At 40.0% G+C, this 18,193-nt stretch overlaps 2 protein-coding genes and 1 long non-coding RNA gene across 7 annotated transcripts; 1 reads left to right on the top strand and 2 right to left on the bottom strand.

Annotated features, from left to right (window-relative positions):
• Positions 1-3,427: 3,427 nt before the first annotated feature.
• On the bottom strand, positions 3,428-5,029 carry LOC103979680 (bidirectional sugar transporter SWEET4-like). Of its 2 annotated transcripts, none has more exons than XM_009395852.3 (5): positions 4,910-5,029; positions 4,800-4,836; positions 4,335-4,713; positions 3,957-4,076; positions 3,428-3,834 (listed from the first exon to the last, which is right to left on the bottom strand). In XM_009395852.3, the coding sequence occupies exons 1-5, from the start codon at positions 5,022-5,024 to the stop codon at positions 3,589-3,591; spliced, it is 897 nt and encodes a 298-aa protein (XP_009394127.3). In that variant the 5' UTR covers positions 5,025-5,029; the 3' UTR covers positions 3,428-3,588. The 2 variants fall into 2 exon arrangements, with proteins under 2 accessions (XP_009394127.3, XP_018678930.2); XM_018823385.2 differs by having other exon boundaries at positions 4,335-4,698.
• A 1,143-nt stretch (positions 5,030-6,172) lies between these two features.
• On the top strand, positions 6,173-12,290 carry LOC103979681 (probable protein phosphatase 2C 5). The gene is made up of 11 exons (XM_009395853.3): positions 6,173-6,519; positions 6,792-6,920; positions 7,057-7,159; positions 7,311-7,421; positions 9,594-9,673; positions 9,815-9,868; positions 10,137-10,253; positions 10,642-10,696; positions 10,783-10,815; positions 10,917-10,963; positions 12,024-12,290. The coding sequence occupies exons 1-11, from the start codon at positions 6,236-6,238 to the stop codon at positions 12,145-12,147; spliced, it is 1,137 nt and encodes a 378-aa protein (XP_009394128.2). The 5' UTR covers positions 6,173-6,235; the 3' UTR covers positions 12,148-12,290.
• Positions 12,291-12,655: 365 nt separating this feature from the next.
• On the bottom strand, positions 12,656-18,054 carry LOC135633982 (uncharacterized). Of its 4 annotated transcripts, none has more exons than XR_010495208.1 (6): positions 15,725-18,054; positions 15,582-15,654; positions 14,935-15,054; positions 13,793-14,083; positions 13,599-13,651; positions 12,656-13,032 (listed from the first exon to the last, which is right to left on the bottom strand). It is a non-coding gene; the product is annotated as an uncharacterized LOC135633982 (long non-coding RNA). The 4 variants fall into 4 exon arrangements; XR_010495207.1 differs by having other exon boundaries at positions 13,732-13,943; XR_010495206.1 differs by having other exon boundaries at positions 13,793-13,943.
• Between the last annotated feature and the right edge of the window lie 139 nt (positions 18,055-18,193).

Here is an 18,193-nt window from a genome sequence, read left to right as displayed (position 1 = left end):
TTCTTTTGTGCTCGTAATTCTGGTGTTTTGTTGCTTAGAAATTCTGCAGTTGATGTTTCTGTGCTTCTACTGATTTCCATCCGACACCTATTATTGAAATTGAAATGACATGGGCAATTCTTCCGTTAAATTGTTGTCTCAAAGGTGTTTATGCTCATAATGTTTTTTTTTTTTTTAAATTATGCTTGTCTTGTATTGATGGTGCCACATGGGAACAACAATCAGATTTGACATGAAAACTTGCTTCCTGATTGCACTTGGTCTATCATTTGGTTTTGTTCGCAAACATGTTCCTTTCGTGTCTCCTTAAGATGTTAATTCACGGCTTGAATTGGATACTGGCCACCCTTTAACTTGCTATGTGAACAAGTTTGCTGTTAATGTTAGTTTGATCTTATTCCATGATTATACGTTTGAAAGACTGTTGATATCTTCATCACGATGATCTAAATGCTATCGTAGATACATGCTCTTTGTGTTGACGTCAATAACTGCATTATCTCCTAGATCTCAAGTAGTTCGATGGAATAACCACATCATGTTGATCTAAATGCAATCATATTCTTGGAGATACTGTTAAAAATTTAGTGAGCACCAATGGTCATTAAAAAGATTTGGGAAATTTCAAACTCAAAAGGATGGGGCAAGCTAGGTATCATGAAGTGGCATTGTTCAGTTGGAAATTTAGTTAGTCAATAAATCAAGAGATGTGATCACACAATAGGAATGGCAGCTGGAGGCGACAGAATTTGATCCCTCATGTGGTATTATTTGGCCTAGATATGATTATTTTGTGAGTATCAGTTTGGTCCCTGGGATTCTCTATAGACATTTAAGATAATATTAGATTATGATTGCAACACCTTTTTTTGGACTTGTTTGGACTAATCGTAGTCTTTAAACTAGTTGTTGAGATTTATTTATCTTTGTCGGATACTAGTTCTGCTAGGTTTCCATGCTGTCTTTGCACTGTGGCTTGAGAAGGGATGTAAGAGTAGATAACTGTAGGTATAATTGCAACCTAGGAAAGCTCTTTGTGAAAGAATGGACGAATTATAGCGTTCAAGGGTTGTGCTCCATGCATCGAGCTGGTTACTGGCATTCGCCTGCTCTTTGCTCACACTTCTGAAGCACTTGAAGAGTTTTCACTCCTTGCGTTGAGTTTGCTACTGTGATCCACCTTCTCAATGCCATCGAACTTTTGGAATACAGAAAGTTTTCACCCCAACTTGGAACAAGTCTCTAATAGTTTTGGTCGCCTTTGGGATTGTACTATCTTTTCAATCAACCCTGTCGTTTACTCCACTGAGTGGTAAAGGTACAACACCGTATACTGCCTGCATCATTCCTTGGTCAAGCTATCAAAAGTGGGCTCTTTGCGAAAGAATGGACGAATTATAGCGTTCAAGCTATCAAAAGTGAGGTTAGAATGATACAAGGGCTTTTGTTTCTAGATGGAAGAGTGCACCGCACTGCCTATTGAAGTTTGGTCATCTCTTTCCTTGAGATGTATAGGGCAGGTGTATATGTCTCACAGACCTGTGGAAGGCCACAACTTTGGTGTGATCTCTCCTTTATTTGATTCTTTATAACTAGATATCTTGGCTCTGGTTGCTGCAAAGTAAAATACACAACATAGGTGACAGTTTATTTGGAGTTGGGCAGCAAAGAGAGAGAGAGAGAGAGAGAGTCATGTTATTTGGTGTGAAAAAGGTGAGAAGCTGGAAGAAAGATAACATGACTCTTTCTTTTTGCCTCGTTGGGGAATGGGAGTTTGGTCGCTTCCTTAAAGAAAGATACTTGTTCCAGCGTGAAGAGAGTAGAAGATGTTTTAGTGGGATGATGGGGCTTTTGGTTTGTCTAAAGCAATTTTGATCGGGAGAGAACCACATAATGGGGCTTTTGCTTGGTCGAAAGTCGAGTACAGTTGCTGTGAAGAGTCTGATTACCACCACAAAGCCTATATATAGATAGATCATCGTTATTTGCTGTTGTAGGAGCAGGCAGGAGATGCAGTTGGACCTGATTGCACTGAATAGAGACAATAAACAACAGAAGAATTGGCTGTCTTTGAAGTGAGAAGAATGGATAGGAGAAGGCAAGCTTCCAACTGTTATTAATCAAATCCCTTTGTTCAAAGCTGATTTTTCTTACATATCCTGATCCCAGAAACTCTTGTAGTCGTAGCGAAAGAAAACATAATGAAACAGAGCTCTTTTGTTCTTTAAGATAGAAACTCTGTAGGTTGGCATATATTATTTTTATTCTATGTGAGTTGGAAACTCTGTAGGTTGGCATATATTATTTTTATTCTATGTGAGTTGCTAAACTTCATTTAAACTTGAAATAGATTGTCATGCACATCTCGAACCTGCGACCTTCGCTGGTTAGAGCTAATAATAGGTCAATACTAGTATAATAGTAAGCTTTTCATTTGCAGTAAGTTTATGCAACCAAAATTTAATTTTCCTAATTGAATAAAATATGATGATGGAATTATTATGGGCTTCTCATTTACGTAGCATCGTTTAGTGCATATTTTTTTACATCCTTTCTTGCTAGTTTGACGACTTTGAAGATTGTTAAGATGCAATCCAATCTCATCGTGTCACTCGTATGTTCAGCTGCCTTGATAATTTTTATCAGCCAAAGAATTGTACGAGGAAAAAAGAAATATTATGTTCAGCTGCCTTGATAATTTTTATCAGCCAAAGAATTGTACGAGGAAAAAAGAAATATTATGTTCAGCTTTTGCGTTCGGAGTTAGTTGCATTGTTCGACTCCTGGGGATGCCCAACTATCCTTCCTCCTAATCAATTATCAGGAGCTTCTTCTTATTCTTAAATTTGAAATTTACTGAAGCCTGTCCCTAATTCTTTCCTCTTAAGCAATTCTATTCTTAAATCATATCACACAAATCATCCAACATCTTTTGCTGATAACTTATTGTCATTATTTGCACCTAAGAGCGAGGCGCAATCTTTGTTTGTCGGTCATTTGTATCGCTCTCTTCCCATCATCGTATTATTGGGGACAGGGGATAGGAGATAGGGCCCCCCCGGCCGACGAGGAACAGCAGCCCACTCAACCGAGAGAGCCTGCTGTCCTCGCGTGATATCAAGATGGGACGTCATCGGATGTGACGTGTTGCCTCTTGCGGATTCCTGTGTACCGATGCATCCATCTTTTGCTGTTTACCTTTCCCCTCTCGTGATGACTTACTTGCGACCCTTTTGGATTTGTCGTACACCATGTGATCTTTTCTTTTTATTTATTTATTTATTTATTTATGGGAATTTGAATTAAAAAAGTGTTTCGAACATCCTTCTTCTTGGCTTTCTCCACTTTCGGATCTCAAGTTATCGGCTTGGACATAGAGAGAGAGAGAGAGAGAGAGAGAGATCTTAGGGATGAACAACTAACTGACTCTGTGAATCGCGAGCATGCAGCAACGGGTTACCAAAATAGTTGAATATAACCATTGTCGAACCGACGATCACATCTCACAGTCTCCGAATCTCATGGTTTACATCTTAGGGAGGAGGGAGTGGAACACCACCATTGCAGCAGCCAGCAACCACCTCGTCGTCATACCTCAAGATTCTTGTTCGTCCCCATGGAGGATTTGTTGGTCTCTTCGACTGATATCACCCCGCTTTCAACTCGTATCCCTTTTGCCACCACCTCCTCTTCTAAGCTTCTTCCGTTTGGCTTCACCAGCCCGATCTCTGCTTCCCTTCTCCCTCCTTTCTTTTGCCGTGCAGTTGATCCGTGGTACACCGCGTGTAATGCGAGCTGAGCGACTGCAAACGCCACTCCCAAGCCATTCGGTATCTGGAGAAAAAACAGTTTCCAAGGCGGAACTATGTGATCGAAATTATTGGTAGATAATGTGAAATGAAGGGACACAGTTGTCGAGTATCGGTGTTTGGGAAGAAGAGGAGCGAGCGGCTTACGGTGATGAAGAGGTCAAAGCGGATGGTGGCGTAGGTGGTCCAACAAAGGCCATTGACGAAAGAGGCCAGTGAAAGGGGGAGAGGCATGAACTCCACGCTCCTTGTCCGTATCACCTGTCTCTGCACCCATCCAGATCCAAACCACCTACTTGAGCAGTACCAGATGAAGACGAAACAAGGAACAAAAAAGCACAAGAGCGGTCTTGCGTTCTTGTTCTTCGATTCATTTCGGTGACATCTCGGTAGGGAGTCGAAACAAGAAGAAGAAGAAGAAGAAGAAGAAGAAGAAGTAAAAGGTCGGCATGCAAGTATAGTCTAGTGGTGCCACCAACAACCACTTGTGCTCTACGTGATCACACTAGCCATCCAAGAACATACCATGGCAGCCAAGGGAGCGGCGTACATGGCGGCCCCAAATATGACGCAGAGCACTCCAGCTATCAACGACCGGCGCTCGTGGCTGTGGACAAGAGTGAGGATGAGGGCACCCACTGCACCCACGAAAGCAATCTCGAGTAGCAGCACCAACAACACACGAAGCCGCTGGTCTCCGTGGGAGCAGCCAAGGAAGACGAGCACGTAAATAAGCTCGATGACAAGGCCCGAGCCATTGATGGTGAGAACCAAGGTGCTATGGGGGTGCACCATGGGCAGCCCGTACAGCACCCACATCATGCAGTTGAGTAGGGTTGCCAGGTACGGGGTGGCCGGGAATTGCTCCACGCTTCTACTCTTCCATATCCTACAAAACGTCGGACTGGCAACGGATCAAAGATCAGTAGCAGTATATCCGGTGGCACGATATCATGAAGAACACCGAGGAGTTCTAGTGCTCGTGCTTACGCTGGCGAGAAGAAGAGCACCAGAGCGGTGGCGTTCCCTGCAACATTCAAAGCAATAATTTTTGAGGAAAAACACAATGGCTCGGATTTGAAAGCATGAACCGAGTCTACCCATGATGCCAACAGCCGTGCGGATGGTGTCCGCTGAAACCACCATCTTCCCGAGAAGAACAACACAACACCGTGGTGATATCTCCAAACCCCAAGGCCAATGGCAAACGTTCATATAGAGAGGAGAGGGAGGTGGGATCAGGTCTCTCCGGTCGGGTCGGTTAAAGTAGGACATGGAATGTGGGGGTGGGGGGGTTACTGTTGATAGAAATGGACAACAAAAGTAGGCTTTGCCGTATCGTTGCCGTAAAAGAGATGAGAGTGAAAAGAGCAAGTAGTGCATGTTAGGCCGGCCCAAGAAGTTTCTTACTACCGTCCTCCCTAAGGTGTTGTGATCTGCACCAACTCTTCTGCTTTGCTATTCTGGGCTTGTCAAGCCATGTGAGGGTCTCCGTCTCTTTCCGGTGAAGGAGAGATGCGTACAAGAAGTTATCGATTTGACTTGTATTATTAGTAGAGCTGCACAGAACATTTCGAGGAATCATTCACTCGCATTTATGGCTTTGATAAACATCACGATGGACTTCCTTATCGCTTTACGTCACTGTTATTGATGTGAGAAACTATCATCGACTGTCGCTTAACTATTCAACGTAAAAAGATAGATATGCCAGTAGAGGTTCCGCCGAGACACGTATGGCTTCAGAGTTCCTCCCTTGTTGCACTGATATGAAATATGAAGCTTGGTTAGGCAAAGTACCACCGAATACTCAAATTTATAACCAGTATGATAACGCTGCATCGTCGACATCGATTCGTCACCGAGATATTTCGAAATCGACAGTTAACTACGCTGGTTTTCGTATTAATCGATAATTCCGATGTATGCAACAAGGAAGCTTAGTTATTCTTGTCACTACTGCATTCATTATACAGTGAATTATATATATATATATATATAATGTTAATATTTGAATTGTATTCCTCGTGCTTATTTGCTGATCGATCATGGCCACGTAGACTTCATCAATGGACGGCAAGGGATGCTCCGATCGTAACGGTAGCACCGGTGGGCCCGACAGGAGCTTGAATCTCGAACGAAAGTTAGCGGGGGGCGAATGATCCACGTGTCGATGGACCCAGATGCGTTGTGGGCCTTCACGATTATTTTATATGATGGGCGTTCACGAATCGTACGGCGGAGAAGCGGCGAGCGGCCTCATCGCCACTCTCTCGGTCTTCCATGCCACACCCTTTTTTTTTTTTATAATTTTCTTTAAAAGAAATTATTTTGTTATTGTTGTCTTCTTTTTTTATTAACCATCGTTTTGTTATCCCCCCCTCCCCTCAGCTCCGCGAGCGGAAACCACTCGCTCTGTTGCTCGCATGGCGCTGGTGAGCCCGCGGCTGCCTCGATCGCTGCCGTGCGATGGAGCCGGCGGAGGAGGCCGGAGGAGGAGGAGGAGGGCGAGGGGGACGTGGTGCTCGGCCATCGCCGTCGACGCGCCTCTGGCCAGCGTCTCCGGGATACGGTGGGGATCGAGCAAGCTCCAGGGCGCGCGATCGGAGATGGAAGACGACGTCGTCCTCCGATCCGACGGCCTCGCGGGCTTCTCCTTCGCTGCCGTCCTCGACGGCCACGCCGGCTTGTCCTCCGTGGAGTTCCTCAGGTTTACTTCACCTTGTTTAGTTCGTTTCTGGTGGTGTAGACGTGGTTGCTGTCTCATCCTGTAGTTGATAGCTTATCTAAACCCTCGGTTAAGATGGAAATTTTGGTCTCTTCATATCCGATTACGAATTTTTGTATCGAGAAGCTGAAAGCATTTTTCGGTGAAAGTTTTGATGATGATGATGATAATATTGTAATAAATATGGTGGTAATGATATCATTCCTCTGTTTGAGTATCGATTGGGATCGATAGATGCTTAATATGTCATGCAGGGAGGAACTGTACAAAGAATGTGTACTAGCGTTGCAAGGTGGGTTGCTCCTGACCAGCAAGAACTTCGCTGCTGTAAGAGATGCAATTCAGAAAGCCTTTGAGGACGTCGACGCAAAGCTCTTGATTTGGTGAGCTCTTGTACAACTAACGAAAAGTTACCGACATTGAACTTTTGCTCAGTTTTTGTATTTCCTGAAACTTAATGTCCTGTGGTTTTGTCTCATCATTTAAGATTTACAACTTGTTGGTTTCTTTTTTGCAAAGGCTTGAACAGACAGGGAAGGAGGTCGAATCTGGTGCAACAGCAACAGTTATGTTTATCAGGAATGACATCCTGATCATCTCACATATTGGCGACTCATGCGTGGTATCCCCTGTTCTTATTCTGTTTAGGGTATTCTAGTCATATCATAGTTCCATATCCCACATAACAATGACTGAACTACATTCTTATTTAGACGCAAATGTTAAAGTTAAATCTCTGGTTTGCTACTAATTGTTTGAAATTTATGATGTAGGTAATATCTCGTACTGGGAAAGCTGAAGTGCTGACAAATCCACATCGACCTTATGGAAAAAATAGAGTTTCTCTTGAAGAAATCAAGCGTGTCAGAGCAGCAGGTGGATGGGTGTGTTTCCTTATTTTGCTCGCGCTCGTATATCGCGGAGATGAGTTTTACCCAACAATCATGTGATATATAATGATATCAAGCCAACTACATCACTTGACGTGCTTATGTTGAATTAGTTTTCTCCAAGTCATAACGATCCTTATTTTCTGATTTGTTTACAAGATCTTATTTCACCAAATTTTTTCAAGGGGTGGGATATTGTTCAGTAGACATTTATTAAGAATTCTCTTAATAGCAAACTTTACATTACGATCACTAGATCTTTACTGGTAAATGTAGGGACTGCAGATGATTTGCATTTTGCACCATTAAATGCATTAGTAGGGGGAACACAGCACATTTAACTCACACATTTTACATATTGATTATTTTAAGAAGCATAAATAGAACAGCCAACCAGGTGTAGTAAATCTTTGTCAATTTGTCTGATTGTTCAAATTTGAGAAATGTCACTTCCAGTGTAAAACCTTTGTCTGAAGTCTTGAGTCTGTTCAGACACTGTCTGATTTTAAATTTAAGCTGGTTCAGTTTGGGCATCCAGACAATATGATTTGAATTGCTAGGTTAACAGTACTTAGTGGGTTCCAAGTTATATATCAAGTTAATAATTTTCATATGAAAATTGTAATTTTGTAATCTAGATATTATGTTTTATGTTATGTTGAAAACTTTGGTCAAACCTGGCTGATCTAGTATGTATCATATGTTTTATATGGTAAAAATTGGCTCAAAGAAGGCTGGATATGAGTGGCCCAAAAGAAAAGAACCTGGTTTTGAGCAAATAACATCACAAAAAACTAACTTCAGGTTGGTCATGTCAGGCATTTTTACTGCATGTCCGATTGCCAAGCCAGACCTAGTTTTTGGCCACCCAAACCTATTGTAGCTTGGTGCAGGAGGCTCACACTAATGAGGGTTTAATGTGGTGCATACATATATATATGTATGTATATATACATATATATATGTATGTATACATATATACATATATATATATATATATATATATATGTATGTATATATACATATATATATGTATGTATACATATATACATATATATATATATATATATATGTATGTATACATATATACATATATATATGTATGTATACATATATATACATATATATAGTAGTCTTGCTCCACATTCGGAGAGGTCGTTTCCATCTCTCATAGCATTGTGTGTGTGTGGTCTAACACCCACATTTAGAGAGGTGGTTTTCATATCTAAGATACATAGTCTTACTCCACGTTCAGAGAGGTTGTTAACATCTCCCAGACCTTGGCATCCAGGGTAATGGACTAACCTTCATAACATTGAGGTCAACCCTCAAAATTCATAATGAGATAGCTCAAAATTCATAATTAGATATCTAAATCTATGGCCTGCCCTCAAAATTCATAATGAGACAGTTAAATCTACCAAATAATTAGTAGATATGGCTTATAAAGATACTCTTACCATTTCCAAGAGTACTCTAGGGTTACTGTCACTATCCTAATTTTTCATTCCCACTTGACCATGTATGTAGAATACCACGACAAGGTCTCAGAACCGGGTGGTTGGGTTATCATCTTTCATCTATTCTTACTTAAGGTGTCTATTAGTCCAGTAAGTTTAGGCCCTAGTATGCTGGACTTGGTTTAGGTTCTTATTTGTGATCAAATTGAATCATAAATCTCTAAACTGGTTTGGTCAAGGTTCAGCATATCATCAATATCTTCAGCCATAAAGAACACATGTAAATGCAGGCAGGTTAAAGCTGTAGAGTGGATCTAGTTCTCCAGAAACTCTGTCTGGTTTACCTGATTTTTCAAGGTCACAGGTTTGCATAGATTTTGCAAACTCTCCTATGGAATTAAGGCACACAAACATTATATTCATATAATGCTAAAAAATTCATTATTACATATTAAACACACAAGTACTACACTTCTGGCTTCTTAAAGAACGTTTTTAATTTTTTTTTTCACCTACATTTCCTTTTTAAAGAAAATGCTATAATATCATTTAAGATTGTGTGCAGAATCTTTATTTGTCTTTTAATCTCTTTGCCTAGATTTAATTATAAAGAAAACGCTATGATACTATTTAAGCTAGTGTGAAGAAGCATTTGTTTCGTGTGTCATCTATATATTTTGTTCTAACCAATACCTGACTTCTGTAGATTGTTGATGGACGAATTTGTGGGGATCTTGCTGTATCCCGTGCTTTTGGAGACATGCGCTTCAAGTCAAAAAAGAATGAGTTTGTTCCTCAAAACTCTCCTATGTTTTTCTGTACCTAAAATTTACTGAAATTGTCTAAAGGAAAATTTAAATTTTGTTAATACCAATATTTGTAAAAAATGATAAAAGTAACCTTGCTGTCTCAATCTTTTCTGTTTAGGATGCTGATGAAAGGAGTTGAGGAGGGGCGATGGAGTGATAAATTTGTCTCCCGGTAATATACTGAGACAAATATAAAGTTGCCAACATTCTTACCCCATGTTTATTATTCTCAATTTTCAATAATCTTTTACTTTCTTTTGGTATGGAATGAAAAGACTCAATAACAACAACACAACAAAGCCGTAAAGTCCCGCCTATTTGGGGTCGGCTATATGGAATGAAAAAATTATGATTGAAATTTTTTTTTCATGTTTGTATTAATAACCATCCTTTTGAGAGGGCATGTATCAAATGTATTAATACATTTAAGTTCTTTGTAGAATCCAGTTCAAAGGAGATCTAGTAACCTCTTCACCGGACATAAATCAAGTTGCACTTGGCTCTGATGTGGAGTTTGTATTACTGGCTTCTGATGGTCTATGGGACTATATGAAAAGGTTTGTGTAGCATAAGTGCCTTGAAGTAGATATCTTCAATTAATACTGAAGAAACACATAATTGCACATCCATGAACAACATGAGCAATATTTACCGGATGGCTATGATCACATCAACAAATGTATCAGTTGGAATTAGATTTCCTTTTGTCTTTGGATATTTGAATGATGCACTTTGACTGATATCTTGCACTTCTGCTGGAGAAATGGTAATAAAATTAAACCATGTACACGAGTGTGCTTACAGAAATTAGCCTCCCACTAAGAGCGTGACTTTCTGTAAGTGGACTCAAATGTTGTGCTCCCTGATGCAAAGATGATTAAGATAATTGCTCTCTTTCTTCCTGATGAATGATTCCTGACATAAGAAAGCAACTGGTTTGTTCAGCTCAGATGCGGTTTCTTTTGTTAGAGATCAGCTTCGTCAACATGGTGATGTTCAGGTGCATATCTGTCATCTCAGTTCTTATTATCTGGCTTTGAGGATTCTGTATACCTTACTAAGCTTCATTCTCTTCGTTTTGTTTAGTTAGCTTGTGAAGCACTAGCTCGTGTAGCTCTGGTACTTCTCTTTCCTGATGGCTTGTTACTGGACATGTCTGTCATTTTAGGGCAATTCTCATCAGAGATTATATCTGTCTGATAATCACTTTTATTCTGCAGGACCGACGATCACAAGACAACATAAGCATAGTTATAGCTGACTTGGGGTACTTATCTTGCACCTTTTTTTTCTGAAAGTAGCTTTTCACTGTTTTAGTTGCTTTGCAAAGTTCTCGAGTATTTCATATGATCATTTGAGTTGCTTGCTGATTCACAAATTCACATGCAAAACATGAATTAAAAAGATTTGAGGTTTGGATGGCAGAAAATATAATACTTTCGGCAAGGTGTTTTCTCAGTGTTGCCTACGAGCAAAAAGAGAAAAAGCCATGGATGGGAAAGAACTAAATATCCAACTAAAAGAAATATCATGTCTTCTCTTAAAAACTGTCGAGGGGAAGAAAAAGAATAGAGACCACAAAGGCTGGAAATTCATCTTGGTTTTGATTGTTTTGGGGGGTGCATGGTTTGGAGTTTGGTCAAGTATTATTTCCACTTGGTCATGAAGTGAAGTAGTTGAAACACTCTATTAAATAACAGCATAAACCATTCGGTATGATTTCTGGATAATATTGAAATCAAAATAACAAAGAAGGTAAAAAAAAGATTGCACCAAGTTACTTGTGAGATTTTCATATTTGAGTTATGCAGGACCCCAAATTATTCTTTGTAGCGCTATATCTTAGTGATAATGGGACTAAAATGATGAACGGAGCTTGTACCCATATGGATGAACAAGCTATGAATGTGGATGAACAGACCGTGAATATGGGACACGACACCTTTCTCTTCGTTCTTCATTATCTTTGGGTGTAATGTGGCTGGGTCACATACAAAATCTTCTCGACAATAATAAGAAACTCATATGATGAAAATATCTTGTGCCTATGTATCAACTTACAAATTGATAGACGACGAGAAGCAGCATCATTCTTTCTAAATTGGTGACTGATCAAACACATGACATAGTGGTACAAGGAGAGAGTTGCGATAGACGAACGGAAAATGCGAGGGAGCCACATTATAAACGTGTTGCTTGTTCCAATACACAGATAGATGTGATGCAACATAGGAGAATATTCATACTTCATAACTTGATAATTATCGTAAGTGTTACTGTCACACTATGATCCTTGGGTTCATAATATGCGCATTGTATACGTGCAGGAGGACAGATTGGCAGAACTTGCCGGAGCAGGGGCCAAACTACCTGTATGAAATAAGTCAAGCTTTGGCGACAATAAGCGTGGTTTCTTTAGGAATCTGGATGTCCTCTTTCCTTCTTGTTTGAAACAAAGCGTCGATGAACTGTACATAGTTGTGGATTGTGGATAGATCCATGTTCACCACATGCTGGCTCGCATCTTCTCGATAAATTGAAATGTACTTTGTACACGCTGCTTTGATTTGTGAGAGATTTCTTATTCTCCGTCCCATTTGATGTGGCATGGGTCATAGTTCCATCTCTTCTTTTGGTGTTCTGATGAATCTCATCTAACCTTTGTCATGGTCAGATGCATAAATGCTCATTTGGACATCTAATTTATAGGGTTTAAACTTTAAACTCTTTCCATTCAATTATGTTCTGTTTTTAATCGCTCGCAGGCGGTCGGTCGGTCATACACGAATTGTAAGTGTAGTCCAAAACACTAAAAAGAAATATTCCCTATTTATCTATTTGTTCTCTTACCATTACTTTTATGAACCGAGCGAGGGTTTCAGAAATCATCACCTCATGAACTCTTCATGTGTTAATCGAACACAAATTTGAACGCGTAGAGAAAAAAAGTAATGTCGAAGTTTAGACAACCAACAACAAACCTTCTCCCTTCCATTCATTATATGCTCAAACTGTAATATTATTTCATAGCACTTCAGCAACTCAATGGCAAACTAACTATTACATCCCTTCTTTGCCACACTGTCAAAACAAAAACCATATCTGGATCCTAACCTCTGTTGCTCGGTGTATAGCTGCAATAGATATAAAGAGTTTTAAGCACTGTAGGAAGAGAGTATAGCTGGTTGGCTCTTCTTATGCAGTAATCTCTCTCATAGAGGAGAATCCAAGCTACAGACCCCTGCCTGGCTTTCCTTTCCTGGGATCATGCCTAGGGTTGGGTCCTCCGTAGTCATAATCCAGGGTGAACTCTATCAACGCCTTTCTCGTATGCACCTGTCGGAAATAAGGACATTAAGATTATTTGCATCAAGAAGCATGAAGTGCAGATTGGAAGCCGTCAAGGAAGAAAGAAGTAACATAACCTACATACATGTGTAGGACAAATTATATTACACTACGATGCTCCGATCTCATTACACCAGATCATCCTTTAGCCTTATACCCACCATGGACTTGATGGATTCCTGTCAGTTCTACTATTGAGATTATCGATCACTTGCACAATGATTCGAGTCTTTACCTAAAAGAAATCACTTGTACAATAATATTTTCATGCCATATATTCGATGACAAAAATTCAATCATCTTGGAACATATCATTGCATCACATGTCTATTTAATGCACCTTAGTGGTTATTGTCTATAAAAAAATGTATATACACATGTATGTATCTGTGGCTCGAAACTCGAAAAAGTTCATTGCATTGGACCATAAATCTAATCGCAATGAATCAAAGCTGGCAAGCCACACCACCATGGAGCCTTTTCATTAGATTTCATGCCTAAACTAATGCCATTTGCCTGCTCAGCACGCCTAGATAAACAGATATGCACATTACCTTGGTCACCTGCAAGGCAGGATAAGTTCCATCTTCTGAACTCCCAACGAGGCCTGTAAAGATGAGATGCAGTATGTCACACAAGAAAACAATGAAAAATCACACAGATGAAAAAGGAAATTAGCTTTCACACCTAAAGATGACTCAAATAGGAAAATTAGCAAAAGGATGATAAAGAAGGCTTTGAATCTAACTGGCATGGTCGAGGTTATTGTTGCTGTTCTCAGTAGGCACTTAGGAAGGTTTCAAGAGGGTCGGGACCAAGGCTTCTTTTATGCTTGGGCAGCAGCAGATGGAGATGCATGCCTTTGCAGCTTTTGGCATGGTCCACCACCCATGATTGCTCTGGACAATGATGATGAAATCCATTAGCTACAAGTCAACTGCACTAACTTCGGCTACGTCAGAATTCCTGCTTGCCTGTTCTCCACCAGAAAGATATTGCATGTGGTGGTAAAGAAAGACGACGATGTCTCTAGTGTGACCTAATTGAAATTGCTATTAGCCCACTAAAATTAATACTTTTAGCTATAAGCTATTGTGCATGGTTTTGCGGAGTCAAGGCTGCCGCATTGGTAAGAACTTTATCAGAACATTTCAAGAAAACAGCAAAGATCATATTACAAGGGATGCATCTGATCCAAAAGACTGGTTCCTTCCACCTTTCTGATTTCATGTGAAAAAGAAGCAGATAATCAGTGTTAACAAAGTAGATAAACAGTGAAAACACACTTCATGTTGGATGGCAAGGAGGTATAATATAACTTGCAAATAACCTCACTGCTCAATAGTTCAAATTATTCTTTCAAGTAGGAATACCTGATGAACACTATGTTTATGAGACAATGGTGTTTGCAAAGTTATGTGAACCATCAGAAAAATTCTAGTTACAGGACATCTCGTACGACTACAGTGAGTCAGATTTTCCACAGTTTATGGAATATATATGAAGCATCTTGATAGTTAGGTATGGGATCTTCCATCACTATCAAGTCAAGTGCACATCGATTCATACATGCACAAGAATGCAATATGCTTTTTCTTATGAAACTGTGTAAAATGCAAAAAAAGATTGCCAGATCTAATTGAAACTAAGCCACACAAAGTGGACCAAAGTCATCAAACATGATTGATTAAAACAAGCACGTGTGGCTGCAAAAAGTTGATGAAAGCACTAGATGTAAGAACCCAAATATCAGTCAAATAAAAATAACAGAATGATCGTCTTCTTTGCTGTAATCTACTATATTCTGCATCTTTGCTCTTTAATCTGTAAATCGTCATACTTTGTGCATGATTAATTACCGTAAATGGAAAAAATCAGGACCTCACATACCTGTCACCAATGTAATCTTCAGACAATCAGGTCCATGACATGGGTGGTCGCCATCATATCAAGGATACAGCATTCATGAAGTTGACCTGCTTATTGTCCATATCCTTTGTGTTTATTGCTCTGTCATGCATGGTTCATATTTCATACCGTTAATCTCCACCATATCAAGAAATGAATAGTACGATAATGAATGTTGTTGTACCCCTTGACTTCTTTTACCTAATTTTGCACAGCATCATAGAGCCTTTGAGCTATGGATGCAGAATTTATTAGTGTTGGCAGATCATATTCACAGAGTTAAGTCACTAGTTTTTGATGATAAATAACCACATAAATCTTTTTATGGTGTTTAAAGTCAGTGACTCAGTGAGGTCTTTCAGAATGTGAATGCAATTTTCCTTCATGCGTCAGAGCAAATTTGAAAGAACAGGTAGCATGTAAATCATCCCACTGTTATCACTCATCAAAATGTAAAAGACATTATGCACAGTAAAAGCTGACAACAAACATTTCATACATTCGTCTGGCCGAGCTTGCCTGCATTTTATCCTAATATCACTTTCCAACTATATTTATGAATTGCAGAAAAATGAAGATAGTGTTGTATGAACACCATGCCTAATATTCAAGAAATAAGTATTTTGTACCTTGATCTGTGTTTGCATGAGTGTATCATAGCACAGCTTGTGAATGAAGATCTCATAAGATGGTGACCTGCATCTTTTGCATGCATAAACTTGAGCATCAATCAATTGTAACTAATGCATATTTTCTGATTTAGAAAGCTTACCAAGTTCACCAATCTCCTCATCTTGCATGAGAAGTACCTCCAATAACATTGGAACCAAAGCTGGTACTGCTTGCTCAACAGAGTATAGCAAGGAATATCAGAAATATTCATTTAAGAGGCCAAACTCATTAACACAGGTATGAGCTCTATGGCCTGAAGAGCAGTAGGCTCCTCATCTCCCCTCACAGCTCTTGCTTCATTGTTGATTATGTCCTACTTGTATGATGCAAGTTTGTCATAGTAATTACTGAGCAGACGATAGCAACCAGACACTCAAATGCAGGCTATCATATCTTCACCTCTGGGGATAAAATTACTTCACAAACAGCTACTATGATAGAATCTCACTCAACTGAAAAAGGAATAGTCCACCACATGGGGTTCCTAGCAACGCAGAGATGGGTAGGTAGGGTCAATGTATTTAACCGAAACTCTGCAAATTGAGAGGACGATACTATGACTCATACCTTAAGTCACCCAAGTCACAAAGATACAACCTCACCGTAGCATCAATGCTCCCCCCCTAAAATCTTGCTCCATGTCATTTGAAAATTTTGCTTGTGCAAAATCTGAATGCATTGTACAATGCTCAATTAGTGACTAGTCTGACATCCATGCTCATTCTTAGTATGAGAGTCCGTACTGCCAGTGCAGTCTTCTGGGAGAATAAATGACCAAGACTACATAGATTTTTTTATGTTATGTATGGTATATATCAAATTACTAAATTTGTGGGACTGAGTTAAACTAGGCTCAGACTGGAATTTGGATGAATTTAGGCCTTCAGGTCACCCTAACCAAGACCCAATTTTGAAAATCGGCAAACCGGACTAGTCCAGTGATCGGGTCAGGTCATGCAGGTTAGGATTCAATCCAACCCAGCATGATACTAAAGTCAGCATAGGCCAAAAACAAAGATTTTGCTTCCATAAGAAAGCAATTATGTCTTGGGCTGCGACAATGCTGTGATGCTAGGCAAGTAACTCGTGTAGAATACTAACTTTGTTCATGGAAATAATCCCTTCAAGATTCTGCATGAAGTTACAATTGTCAAGAACATACGAAGGAAGCAAGCATACTATGTACACATCCTTATGACCACACTAAATGATCTTTTCTGCGTGCTACAAATATACAAGCATTGCATTTCTTCCAAAAAGAAAAAAGATGACCAAGATGGAAAAAGATCCTCGATCTATCAGTTCCATCAACAAGACAACAAAAATATGAAATTTACAGATACTCGGGTATGAAATCCTAGTCCACATCCACATTCATCTTTCTTAGATCTTTTAGGTTTCTCACCCTCCATTTCAGTCCCCATTTCTCTTTTCACCTCTATCTAACACTAACTCCATCTCTCAGTGCAGTGCAACGGGAGAGACAGGGAGCTACACGGCATATGGGTGCTGGTGCCACCTAGACTTGGTAGTGGAACCACCATCAGAGGAATGCACCATCCTCTCGAAAGGGGGTATTAACACTGAAAACATTAAAGATCCCTCCTTTTCTCTTCTCCTTTCGGCCACTTCATCTCCTTCAAATGTTTCAGCTCTAATTCTCTCCTCACGCTTTTCTTGCTTTCTCTCTTCCACTGTCCCTAGCAACTGACATCATGCTCTCTTCCTACCCAGCTATTGAGGCCCCCTCTATTTCTATGTTAAGTTGGTAGAGATGTTTCATCCTGCAAATGCTCCCAATCAAAATGGTGAACTGCTTCACCAGTTGCAAGCACAAATATCTGAACAATTAGATCTTCATATCTTCTGTGACATCATCACAAAGCACATATAGTATCTTCCACCAACTGTGAAGTTCAAGAAATTGATTTCTCTCACGGAATTAGAGGGCAGAACATCCAAATTTTAAGTCCAAGCTCAAGCGTTGCCATCATGGTCGCACACTGCAATTCCAAACCTCCAACACCCAAGTCAGACCACTATCTGAGAAAAAGTCTGGGTAACGGCGGAGTAACCCGCGTGATGCGACTACAAAAGATAGAGTTCCCAAAGCCAGTGCCTGCGAATCGTTGCCACCCTCGTCTCCTCAAACCGAAGAGATGATGCTGCCTCCAATTCCAAAAGAATCTAACAATTGGATTTGATTAGCTCGAAGAAAAACGAAAAAAAATCAACCTGGAGATTGAGTCGGTGGAGTGAATGCAGGAGGAGCAAGAGGTTGTGGCAGTGAGGTAACCGATGTCCTCTTCACCGGATCCGTTCGTCTTCCAACCAGGCGGAGCGGAGTTTCTTCGAGCGAGCCGCTCATCGTCGGATGCCTCTTCCCCTCTTCTCCGTCGGATGCCACCGCCCCCTTTCCCGTGTAAATAGGCTCGTCAATTCGTCACACCCGACCCGACTCGACTCCGTTGACGTATAAGGTTAACCCGAATCCGTTAAATCTCATACGATGACATGTCGTTCAATTTACACATCATATATATATATATATATATATATATATATATAT

This window comes from Musa acuminata, chromosome BXJ3-3, assembly GCF_036884655.1.
Source record: "Musa acuminata AAA Group cultivar baxijiao chromosome BXJ3-3, Cavendish_Baxijiao_AAA, whole genome shotgun sequence".
NCBI classification, from domain to species: Eukaryota; Viridiplantae; Streptophyta; class Magnoliopsida; order Zingiberales; family Musaceae; genus Musa; species Musa acuminata.
Note: the sequence above shows the minus strand (reverse complement) of the source record. Positions and strands in the feature narration are given on the sequence as shown.